General features: G+C 37.2%; 2 protein-coding genes across 3 annotated transcripts; one reads left to right on the forward strand and one right to left on the reverse strand.

Moving 5' to 3' along the window:
- Positions 1–146: 146 nt before the first annotated feature.
- Positions 147–3,037, forward strand: LOC131781835 (uncharacterized). Of its 2 annotated transcripts, none has more exons than XM_059098550.2 (2): positions 147–243; positions 1,146–3,037. In XM_059098550.2, exon 2 carries the CDS (start codon positions 1,153–1,155, stop codon positions 2,698–2,700), a length of 1,548 nt encoding a protein of 515 aa, XP_058954533.2. In that variant the 5' UTR covers positions 147–243; positions 1,146–1,152; the 3' UTR covers positions 2,701–3,037. The 2 variants fall into 2 exon arrangements, with proteins under 2 accessions (XP_058954533.2, XP_066025780.1); XM_066169683.1 differs by having other exon boundaries at positions 155–219.
- A 1,982-nt stretch (positions 3,038–5,019) lies between these two features.
- Positions 5,020–12,234, reverse strand: LOC131781828 (phytanoyl-CoA dioxygenase domain-containing protein 1 homolog). The gene is made up of 11 exons (XM_059098543.2): positions 11,784–12,234; positions 11,248–11,365; positions 10,457–10,557; positions 9,734–9,835; positions 9,492–9,531; positions 9,193–9,287; positions 7,775–7,880; positions 7,417–7,501; positions 6,828–6,915; positions 6,032–6,154; positions 5,020–5,633 (listed from the first exon to the last, which is right to left on the reverse strand). The coding sequence occupies exons 1-11, from the start codon at positions 11,898–11,900 to the stop codon at positions 5,460–5,462; spliced, it is 1,149 nt and encodes a 382-aa protein (XP_058954526.2). The 5' UTR covers positions 11,901–12,234; the 3' UTR covers positions 5,020–5,459.
- Between the last annotated feature and the right edge of the window lie 80 nt (positions 12,235–12,314).

Raw genomic sequence — 12,314 nt, forward strand, 5'->3', positions numbered from 1 at the left:
ACAGAAATATCCAAAATTCTTATTTTTTTGTATTTTTTCCTCTTTGGCTTTTTTTGGTTATACTTTTGTTTGATAAACTTTTTCTTAAGAGACTCTTCAAAAGACTTAGTTTTCATGATCGTTACATGAAGTTTACTTCACGTTATGTTGAACTGGCGAAGAGCGTTCGGGAAACTGAAAAGAAAATCTGTTGTCAAAACAGCACTTTTAGCCATCTCAGTGAGTCACAAATTCTAACCTAAGGTAAATTTAAGCTGATTAGCATCCGTTTCTGGAGAGTTAGGATAGTGCTGAGTGTTTCTCGGGTCAACGCCGTAAGCAAAAGAACTCTTGATTCGGAAAATCTCTTGGAGTGCCTAATCGAATAAAAATCAAAGAATTTTCGATCGAAATCAATCGATTGAGTTCGATTACTAGATGTTTCTTTTGTTACGCTAGGTAAAAATATTTAGAATACTTGGAATTAGTTCAACTCGTTTTCAGTGTTTCTATGACTAATTTATGAATATTAAATATAGAGAAAGCGCCTTGAGGAACAGGTTGGAGTGGTTTGCCATTCACAACCAGTTTTGGTCAAATTTCCGCACAGCCCCATACTACATTATGCTTTCAGTTCTTGGATAGAGAAAACAATGACAAAAACAATACATTGCCATTGGGAAAACAGATTTGTTTTACAATAGTATGGGGCTGTGCGAAAATTTTAACTCACTTTTATGTAATATATTGCCTCTGGACAATGATGAATATGAGAGGACAAGGGCTCGAGGACTTCACCATGATTTGAGCATTAAGCATACTCTTTCAAAAGGTTAAACACTGCCCCCCCTTCCCCCTTCACCATGACCATTACCACCACTACTCTCCTCTCAGTCTTTTAGCCCCTTAAATGAATGCACTTGTTCACATAGGCTCATTGTAAATTCAGCTCAAATCAGGCAGAACAAGCTAAAAAGGGGACCATTTAGGGTTTTCTAGAGTGAATGAAGGTCTGCTGACAACAGCTGATCAGTGTTGATTGCTAAGCTTCTTTTTCTTCTCCACGTCAAATTCTACCTCATTTCTGGGAAGATTATTCCATTCATCACAATCCAATATATTGCAATCTATAAATGATAATCATAGTGTGTTCTTTATCTGCTTAGAGACATCATGTTTGAAGAAGCAGTTGCTCATATTTTCAGAGGATTTACAGATATTGTATCTGGTCTGCACATGTCAGCAGTGCATACACCATCATTTTTAGACATTGCCAAGTACTTGCATATCTTCCTGGTTGGTCCTATGACTGCAGTGATTGCCTATGATCAATTCTTTCCCATCTTTGAAGGAGTAAATCTTTATTTAGTAATAGCTATTTGCACACCAATTCTACTTGTCACTCCTGCATTGTTATTTGGTTTCTTTCGTTATTTTGGTGGGCATTGGTTACTTAATTGGCATATGAAAAAGACTTCGAGATATTTAGATTTTTGCAGAATGCCAAGGGAGTATATAGCATCACTGTTGCCTAAAGATACTTGGAAATGGCAATATAGACTGGTTGGAAGCTCTGCAGATCATGGATTTGGATTTTTCCCTTTGCTGAACTTAAATTCTGGGATACTCCCATGGTCAAATCCAATAATTGTGCAAGACGTGGATGTGAATGTGTTCTATAAGCCATTACATATCAGCATGGACCAGTTAATTCCCACAATGCCAGGTTATTGCCAAGTTGTCATTGATGGATTTATTGAAGATGCATTTTTGAAGGATTGTATTGTGAAAGGAGGAAAACAATCTTTTCTTTCTGGAAGACTGGTTTCACAGAAAATTGGAACAGAATTTTTGGATGGGAATATTGAATTTAATTATCCAGCAATAACATTCAAAACAATTTTGGATGGCCCTCGGGGAAAGTTTAGGTTTGACTGTGATGTTGTCTTTGCAGTCAAGATCCATGACTCTGCTGCAGTATTTTACGATTGGTGCTGGCGAGTGGAGGACACTTTCCCACTGCAGCTGCTTGACAGAATCAGAACTGGGGGATGCTATGTGGTTCACAAGCATTGTGCAGGGAATCACTTATGCCATGACTTTGACTGGCGAATTACATTTGCACAGGCTGAGTCTGAACTCTTTGAGTATCATTCTGACAAGGCAGCCTTGAAACTGTGTTATGCAATTATCAAATTTGCAGTAAAGCAATTTAGCCATGTAAAAAAGAGAAATTACCCTGCTTTAAAATCCTATCATTTAAAGACAGTTATCTTGTGGATTGCAGAGCAAAGTAAAAAACTTCCCTATGATATGTTTACAATTGACAATAACAAAACATTAGGAGGACTTTTACTCCATATCATTTCAACATACAGACAACATATTTTTCAAGGACATTTAGAGCACTATTTCATGAAACATATCAATATATTGGAGCCCTATGGAGTTGAAGAGCGTACTGCAGCAATGCAACTGTTAGATGAGTTCAAAATGAAGCCTCTGGCTATAGTTTCCAATTTTGACAATTGCAACATGAGCCGTTGGAAGTTTGATCAGTTTTTTATCATCAGTCTCCTTGTTGTGGTGGCATGCCTATGGTTTAACTTTTACTACTCAAATGTGGGAATAATATTTGAGCCTGTAAGTGTTGTCAAACAAATTTACCGGATATGTGGTGTCTTTGGCATCATACTAATTATAAAAATACTTCTGGATTGATGTTTATATGTGGACAGAATTGAAAAAAAAAATAACCAGTGCAGCTGTGTCTGACTCAGGGAATTTCAGAGATCGTGAGTCGGGTTGCCTTGGTCTGTATAGTGTTGAAAGGTTTATCAATAAAAAGCCATGTAGTGGATACTCAGTAGATGGTTGGCTGATGGTTTTGTCTTCTTGCACTTGTGCAATAGCAATTAGCCATGCTGACTCATATTCAGAAGAGAAAAGCAGTTGAATTGTTTAAAATAACTTTTTTTCAATTAAGTTTTTGTCATTTTGAAGGAGTTTGGATCAAAGATATCAAATGGAGTATGGCAGGACCCCCCCCCCCCCTTCGCCCTACACTATCCACTTAGAAAGTGTGTTGGTGTCTTGAATTTTTGTCTTCAGAAACAGGGTCGATTTCACGTTCATGATATTTAATAATCTCGTTATGTTGTCAACTTCCACAAATTAAGAAATAAATTTTTCGCACTGCTTTTAAGAAGCGGGGGATCATTGCCCTAACTGTGTCTTGCTCCATCGATTTCTGAACACGCACACCCAGAGCTGTAAGCACTGAAGAAGCTTTGTTGTTTTCCAAAAAAAACCTCCACACTGAGGGTTTTTGTCTTAAATTCTGTTCGGATCCTCTTCTTTTTGTCAAGCATGTTTTGGAGTCTCTGTCCACTTTGATCCGGTGATCACCTGTTGTCATCCCAAAGGAATCTTGAGCTTTGGAATACTGCTTTCCTTCTCTTTTTGTGCGCTGCTTCTGACATTGCACAATTGCCTGGAAGCTTTAGCCACTGCTTTGTATTTCAGGCCTGTAGACGGTCGAATCCGTATCAATATGTCAGTTTTGGGCACCATTAAAGGCCATGAAGCCGATAAGGTCTCCTCCTTCTAACATACTGTGGCTCGTTGTGTTACAGCTTTTAATAGAGTCGACATACTAAACAGTGGGGAACTTGGACTTCCGTCCATATTCGCCATCTGCCATATCGATTGCCCTGTTTATCTGGCGACATTCCATTGGTTCTCCATACCACGTTGCGGCCCTTTCGAAAGGATTGGCATGGCACTAGGAGCACCGGGCCGCAGTGCGCAAACGTAAATGCTCACCCAACTGGAAGGTTTTTGAGCTGAAAACAATTCTCGCTGGGTGATTTGTTGAGAGCGTCTCGTGATCCTTTACGAGAACATTTTATTCTTCATATTCCTCGAGATTGCTGAAAGTTTCTGTGTTCGTCTCTGGACCGCCCGAGTTGATAGTGGTGTACTTCTACTGCTGCTAAACATTCACCTCAGACCAGATAACTTCGAATTGCATCCTAAGAAAAAGTGCCTTTCAATTAGTCTTTAAAGGAAAGGTAAAATGCAAATCAACACTTTTCTACGACGCGAAAATGGATCAAATCGCTCGATAGCTTGAGCGGGCAGAACCAAGCAAATTGCATGTCGCACATTCCATGTGCCCGATAAACTAGAATGCGAACCTATATAACACTTGAGTATGGATGTAAAGTAGCTTCCTGGTTTGAACATCTCGATTAAAGTGACCTCAAAGCCTAGTACACTTACAGATGTCTTAAAAACGATAGCGCGCACAAAGATGCGAGTACACGCCCCTTTACCCGAGAACTTATTCGTTTTGTTCGTTCGTTTTCTACTTTGCACAACTGTAACAAGACAAATGTTCCTTTTCGTACCGAGTGCTTTGGCATCCCTGACATGTTTTAAGACAAAAGTACTTATATGAGCCGCTGAGAAAAGGGTCACACAAGGAACAAGTTACAATCTTTTTGCACCTTTCATCAAATCTTCACCGTTAAAACATTGAAGACACCCCTAAATACGCACTTGAAATTTTTCAGGATTTCAATTTTTTGAGGCAAGACAAACTTTTTTTCAATACGGACATTATTATATTTCCTAATACTGCCATTCCTATAGGCGAAGGTCTACTGGCCCTCAAATATTTTTTACTGACATCAAAGCGCTCTCAAGAAAAGACTGCTTCGCCTAAATGATTTAGAGTGAACACTCAATTTTTTCATTCGGGGACACGAGTTGGTTGACCACATTTCTACTCTCAGCGGATCCTTGATGGAGCACAGAATATGAACGTGAGGAGTTCGATTCCTAATTGGAACTCAAATTTTCTCTTCGTTCTACGCTCTTGATGAGACGAATTCCACATCGTTTTGTTATTTGCTTGTTCTTCACGCTGGAAAAACGTTTCCTTCATTACAGAGCCATGAGTCACCTCAAAGACACGAGCGTACGGAAACATAACTCTCACTTAATGTTACATAATAAAAATGATAATAGAAAAACAACATTTTAACTTATTACTTTAATTCCATAATTTATAGACCTACACCTGTCAGTTTTTTTTTTCTAATTTCTTTCACAGGTTAGCTAGAAAAGTATTCGACTTTATTTGTATCTTTTTAGATTTATTTCATCACTAAAATCGTTCTATTTGACATTGAAAAAGAGACTGGGCTCTCCATTTTCTTTCATTCTTCCATCGAACTGCTTCTCTGAAAAGACAATTTTATCATCTACGTTACAGTAATTTCTTGTTGCGATTTTCTTAACATCAACCGTTTTTCAAATAATGGGAATTTCGTTTCGCCTCAAAATTCATCTCTATTTGAAATTGATCTGGAATATTACTTCATTATATGATCAAATCTTGATTTAGGGACTTTGATGGGAAGTTGCTTAATCAATAATGTTATAACTGTGATCCATCCATTGATGGTATTAACTTATGCTTTGGTCCATGTTGACTGATAATTGGACCATGATTCTTCGTTATCTCCCGGGTCCTTGTATTTAATAGTGTGTTTGTTATGATGCACTATCTCCCACTGGCCCATCCAGGGACCAATAATAGTTGTGTCAAATTCAGGATCTTCCTCGGGTTTCAATTTGATTTCTTCCTGCAAAATAAGAAATATAAAATAACGATAAAAGGCTATGAATCACTACATCGATTGAGAAATAAAAATATTGAAAAATATTTAAAAAATCGATGAAATGAAACGAAAGAAAGGTGATCTTTGCTTTTATTTTGAATTACGAATTCTCCCTAAGAAATCCGTTCGCCATTACTAAATTAACTAGAGAGAGCTTGAACGAGAGAGGAAGTGATATCACGTCCTATGAAATGTTGAAATGATTCAACCGATGTCATTCCCTATGCCCTCGAGGGAGGAAAAGAAAGGAATATTCACGCGTGTAGCACCCTGACGGGCTCCACGCCCTACTACCTCGGTGTTTTACAAAGTAAAAAAAAACATACACCCACTTTTTTTGGTTGTTAATGTGATCGCTATACCTTTTCAAATTTCGTTTTCACGTCCTGATGACCTCGTTGTAACTCAGTCCTATCACAAGACGCAAACTCGGTCCAGTCCACCGTGTAGTTTGGGTCCTTTGAGGTACGCAGAAGTATGTTTTCCTACAAGCAAGAGATTGATATTACATTTGAAAGCAAAAGTCAGCGTACAGTACTAGACCAGAGACAAGAAGAATGATTGGAAGAGTTGGTTGTAAAAAAAAAAAAAAACCAACAACAACAATAACATAAGGAACATACTGAGTTCAAGAGAAGATAATTTCTCGAACAAAAGTGTACTGATGAGGTTCTAAAGTGAGGCGACATTTGTAGGAGAGGCGTCTGCATGAGTGTTCCGTATCCTATCCATTTTGCCCTAAATATCCCGTATCCCGTTAATTCCTGCGGGTTGTATCCCTATAATATCAGTTCGACATCTCTGAATCTCTATCTTAAATATCTCGTATCCCATTTTAATTTTTTTCCTCAAGTATCCCGTATCCCTTTAGTTTTTAATCCAAATAACCCGTATCCCGATAACCCCTACTAAGGCCTTTGTAAGAAATGTTATAATTCCCCTGTAGTGATTGGCTAAGACTGCCTTTTAAAGCAACTGTTAGCGGGCTTGGCTAAAACTCTACGACAATGTTGTCATTTGTATAAATCTTCGAAGTTTTATGGCCTCTATATATATATAGCCTCTATATAGCCTCTATAAGCTATATGGCCTCTATAGCTCTGTATTTTTCTTTACAACGTGAGCTACAAGGCCTCCATCTTGACATTGCCAATATACCTTGAGTCCATAAAAGCCATTCGGCTTGTCAGGTCTTTGCCATCTGAGGTCCAAACTCCAACGGATTTTGTCTGAGATGTTTTCTAAACTGAAATAGCCAATGTAAAATGTACGGGAAAAAAGAAACAGATACCAGTCAAAACTGATGTGATATTTAAAATCACAAAGTTCTTGGAGGAAACAATACGTTACTAACAATATTGTCAGCAAGAAAGGGAAAATGTGTTAATGGGAAACAATCCGGATCGATCGATCACATTTCATGCAAAAGAAGTAGAGGTCCTTGGGTAAAATCGACTCAGATAGCTCGAATCCATGCTAACTCGAATCTCACGCCAACGAGAACCAAAATTAACTTCTGCTGGATTTCCATAGTCTACGAGCAGTCCTTGTTTTAGCAAGGTGTATCGCGCGAGTAACACAAAAAATGTGAAAAAAAAATTATGTTTGCGCGCCGTACGGAACAGAGATCAGAGAAAATCAATATTACCTTTACACCTAGCTCCCTTAAATTTTAGGTAACAGCGTGTCGGAAAATTTATAGTAAGTCTACAAGTGAAGGGAAAAAGAAGGAAAAAGAAGCACGAACCTCCTGTGAGGAACTAGATTGTTGATAAACAAAACACCACCAAATGGAACTTCACAAAGAACGATGTCTTTTTCAAAGTCCACATCTACAGAACACAAGAGGAGAGAAATAAGCTTAAAACCCCCCTAAAGAGCCTTTTGATATAGGTATAGTTAGTGGTCCTGAAGTCCTGACTTCTAACAAAGCTGTGTCATAATATTGAACTTTCAATGGGCTTTTAAAATATGGGTAAGGGGGGTGGGGGGGGGGTTTGATGCTGTCAGCTTTGAGAATGGAAGACAAGGATAGAATCGGTCTCTCTCATGTCCAGTCCCTCTTTTACTTTTTTCATTACCCTGCAACTCAGTTCCACCTTTACCTAGAGTATTTCTCATTTCTTCTTCTGCAAGGTCCACGTACCATGTACCTCCTGCACAACATGTGTGCGTTGCTAAGATACCTTTTCTATGACCTCCACGTGCTACCTTTGACAAAATGTAATACTGGTGTTTATTACTTTGTTATTATCATAGTGGTTAACTGCTGTGATAAAAAGGACAAATATCAGTATAAGGTTTTATGAGTAACCGTGATTAACAATAAAACGACTCCCACACTGTGGTCTTCTAGTTTCGGCAATCGCTCTTACAAAAACAGACCCACCGAGTTTGTCTCCCCTCCATCACATAACAATTAATTAACATGTTTTGTCACAGGAATGTTATATTATATATCATTAACCCCACCTTTAACTCTTAGAAGTGATTAACATGTAACTTCTCCATATAGTATATATATATATATATATATATATATATATATATATATATATATATAGGAAGTCTGCAAGTCGATTTTCGCGTGGAACAGTGCTCAATACGTTGAAGCAGAGCAGGATAAATATTATGAGAGGAAAAAAGGGACGTAACTACATTTCCCGACAAGCCTGTTTCGTGAATCGCTTCACTCTTCGGGGGTTTAATTAAATTAAATTAAATTTAATTAACTCTTTAATTCACTCTTCGGGGGTTTAATTAAATTAAATTAAATTTAATTAAACCCCCGAAGAGTGAAGCGATTCACGAAACAGGCTTGTCGGGAAATGTAGTTACGTCCCTTTTTTCCTCTCATAATATTTATATATATATATATATATATATATATATACTATCCAGCAAATGGGTAATGAGAATATTCAAACTTATCAGGTAGAAGTTGTTGTCTTGATCTCACAGCAAATTCTCATAACAAAATTACAAGGAAATGTGTTGCAACCAGAGGTGAGAATGAAGAATCAGATCTTGGGAGTATAAGGTTAACAGTTGATAACAGTGTGTGGGGAGCCGGTAACCTAAACAGAAGTGCTTTTTAAGTGATGACTTCTCCTAGGATTGTTAAAATGTTGTTACACATCCCAACAACAGCCTTTTTCAGGACCACTCTGCCCCTCAAAAAGTAACACCACATGATTAAAAGGACCCAGTTGTTTGAATAGAGAAGTTAAGCACTTATATCTGGCAGATATGTTTCACTGCACTTATTATAGAGATTTATTCTGTGGACAGTATTATGCAGCCTTCGAACAACATCAATTGCTCTGACGAAGGGCTAACGCTCAAAACGTCAGCTTTTTTACCCTTTACGGTGGCTAATTTACGTTTTCAACCCAGTTGTTAACACTAAATTACCTGCTATACTCTCCCACCGACACAGCACCACAGTTTCTTTAGAAACTTACCCCTTTATTCTTCGAACAACATAGCTACATTAAAATAGCTAATTTAATACCCATGATACCTGCATACAACCATTTGTCCTGTTGGTATCTAACAGTGGAATCCATGCTGTGGGTTGAAGAACTTCACAGGCTGCTGATGTCAGGTAAGCAGAATCTGCAGACATTTTGAAAATATGCAACCTGAAGTTGATGTTACCACATTGAATAAGAAATCATAGCAAACCTCTGAAACTGAAATTTGGGAAGATGACCTCCCAGAAAAGAAATAATTATCTCAAGAAACATAACAATTACAGGTTTTTAATGCAGTTTTCAATGAAAATAGGTGTTACCCTTTAACCTGCAGACATCTCCTCACCTTGATGCCATGGAACTGTTACTTGGGAGTTTTTAGGAGTCTGAAAAACACATGCCTATGATAAGCTACAGGCTCCTTAGAGAAAAATAATGATGCCAGAATTTCTCACCAACTTTGCAATGGTGGGACAGTGCACTGATGATCATAGCACACACTATTTACACATTAAGTGGAAGAATGTCAAATAAATAATTATACAAGATGGAAAAAAGCCACAAGCTATGACTTTCCATTGGTTGTACCTTTGTCCTCAAGTTCCAAACAGGGTGACCACCAATTTCTGGTCCAATAAACTGTTCTATGACATTCAGCAGTCTTTCATTCATCCATAAGTCTTGAAAAGCCTAAAGTATGAACATTTCATTCAACTCATCAATCACCGAAATGATGTTTCTAGTAAAGATCATTTTATTTGTTTTAGGTATATATATATATATATATATATATACATATATATATATACATATATATATATATACATATATATATATATTTATATATACATAAGTTAAAGTATTAAAGAGGACGCATCGATTCCCTGTAACTCTGAGTTTTGTGCCTAAGCGCTCGTCAGACAGAACTTTTCTGTAACTTATGTATACTAAGCTCTGCTACCACAGCATTGAGCACTTTATGCCAAGGTAGACTCTACCCCCAAATTCATTTACATATATATATATATATATATATATGTTTATATATATTTCCCAATAAAAGGGGTAATAGTTTCTTAAGAAATTGTGGTGCTATGTCGGTGGGAGAGTATATTAGGGTAATTAAGTATTATGAACTGAGTTGATGATGTAAATTGGCCACCATAAAGAGTTTCAAAGCTGATGTTTCGAGCGTTAGCCCTTCATCAATCACCCTGACTACGGGCTAACGCTGTGACTAAGCCTGTGACTAAGCCAATTTATGTTATCATCTCAGTTGATAATGCCTAATTACCCTACATCTTTACTTACTTTTGGCATAATTCCATTCTTATGTAGCAGAACTGCTGCCCCTGGGAACTCCTTCTCAATTAATATCAGTCTATCAAAAAATGTGGCATTCTTGTACTTATCTGAATTTCAAGAAAAATAACATTCATTTGCTATTAAATGATATTAAGACCCTTGAGGTCAAGAACAATAAAAGGCAATGAAGGTTTATCAGTTAACCCTTTAACTCCCAAGATCTGATAGTTAATTCTCCCCTGTAGCTGCTACACATTCCTTGTAAATTGGTAACAAGAATTTGGTGTTCAATCAAGATAATATCTTAATGGATAAGTTTGAGTATTCTCATTACCTGTTTTCTACATGATGTACAAATACTATAAGGAGAAGTTACATGTTAATCACTTCTGGGAGTAAAAGGGTTTATTAAACACTACATTCATTGGTTAAAAATCCTCAGAAATATGCTTTGACAGATACAGTGTTGAGAATTCATATTAAGATCTTAGCACTAAATTTATAAGCCTACATATGAAGTCAAAAATAACAAACCAATGAAAAGAAGTTTTTTTTTTCAATAAAAGAAATGAGATGTTCAGAAGTTAGAAAATGGCAACTTAATGAATATTCATATATGCACATACATACATGCATCCCATTCTCTGATTTCTTAAAGCACCCTCGGTTCTTCTCTACTTCCTTCTCCTCCCCCCCCCCCCCTTCACCTTCCTCCTTCCTCTCTTTCCTTATGATATTGTAGTTTTCTCCAAAATAACTTTATCAGCCACTCTATACAGTAAAAGCAGCAGTTTTACCCTTTATTTTTCCTGCACTGTAGAGTTTTTCTGCCAGGTCATCTACTAATTCACATATAGCTGTGATGATGGGTTCCAATTCACTCTTTTCAAAGAATTCTGGAACTAAAAGAAATCCCTGATACACAAAACAAAAAAATTTATTATCAAAATTAACATAATGATATGTGAATATACCTACATGTTGGGCCAATCTGATCAGAGAAAAAAAAAACAGTGGAAATAGATGGGTAGGGTTACAGCCAAATTTTGGGTTTTTTTTATCAGATTTGATGATCTAAATGAAATAATTTGAGAGAAATTCAACATACCATAATTGAGACAAATATCACACTTCTTGTTTAACCTAAGGGTGTCTCCCTCTCAATTTGGAGTGATAGGAAATAAAACGAGAAATAATGATAATTCCCATTCATAATACTCTACAGCAGGAAGAAACCACGAAAGTAGGATACTTTTTTAACCCAAACAAGATGCGTGAAAGATAAAATCAACATAGGTCAAGTCTCAGAAAACGTGGAGTATCTAAATACTACCTCGCTGAAATACTGCTGAACTTGCTCATCAGTGAGTTGTCCCTTCTTTTGCGCGGAGCTCGACTTTTCCGGAGGATTTGTGAACAGCTCTGGTTGGGCAGAAGTGTAAGTTGGCATAATTAGCAAGAATCGAAACAACCTTAATTATAATTCCAACAATATTTCTCTGTCTACCGGATAAAAACAAAGAAAAGTAATTAAATTTTCATGTTCAATGATACGCATCACCAGAAGTGCTCGAGTCATGTGATGGGGCGTTCTGAACACGCCATTGATCATGTCCAAGTATAGATTGTCACGCAATTTTTAAACGAAAACATTTCTCTTGCAAGCAGCCTTTCATCTGATTTTTTATTGAATGTGTAAAACCATTTGTAACACGGTAAATATAGTGAAATGCGTGTTATGGAAGGATCTCCAGATCTCCAGCCCTTCCGATCGAGAATTCCTTTATCAAATCATCTACCCTGACTTGATGGGTGCATTGTGATTTGTCTCTGAGTGAATAACGCTTTTCACCGCGGGCTCAAC

Source organism: Pocillopora verrucosa, chromosome 7, assembly GCF_036669915.1.
Source record: "Pocillopora verrucosa isolate sample1 chromosome 7, ASM3666991v2, whole genome shotgun sequence".
NCBI classification, from domain to species: domain Eukaryota; kingdom Metazoa; phylum Cnidaria; class Anthozoa; order Scleractinia; family Pocilloporidae; genus Pocillopora; species Pocillopora verrucosa.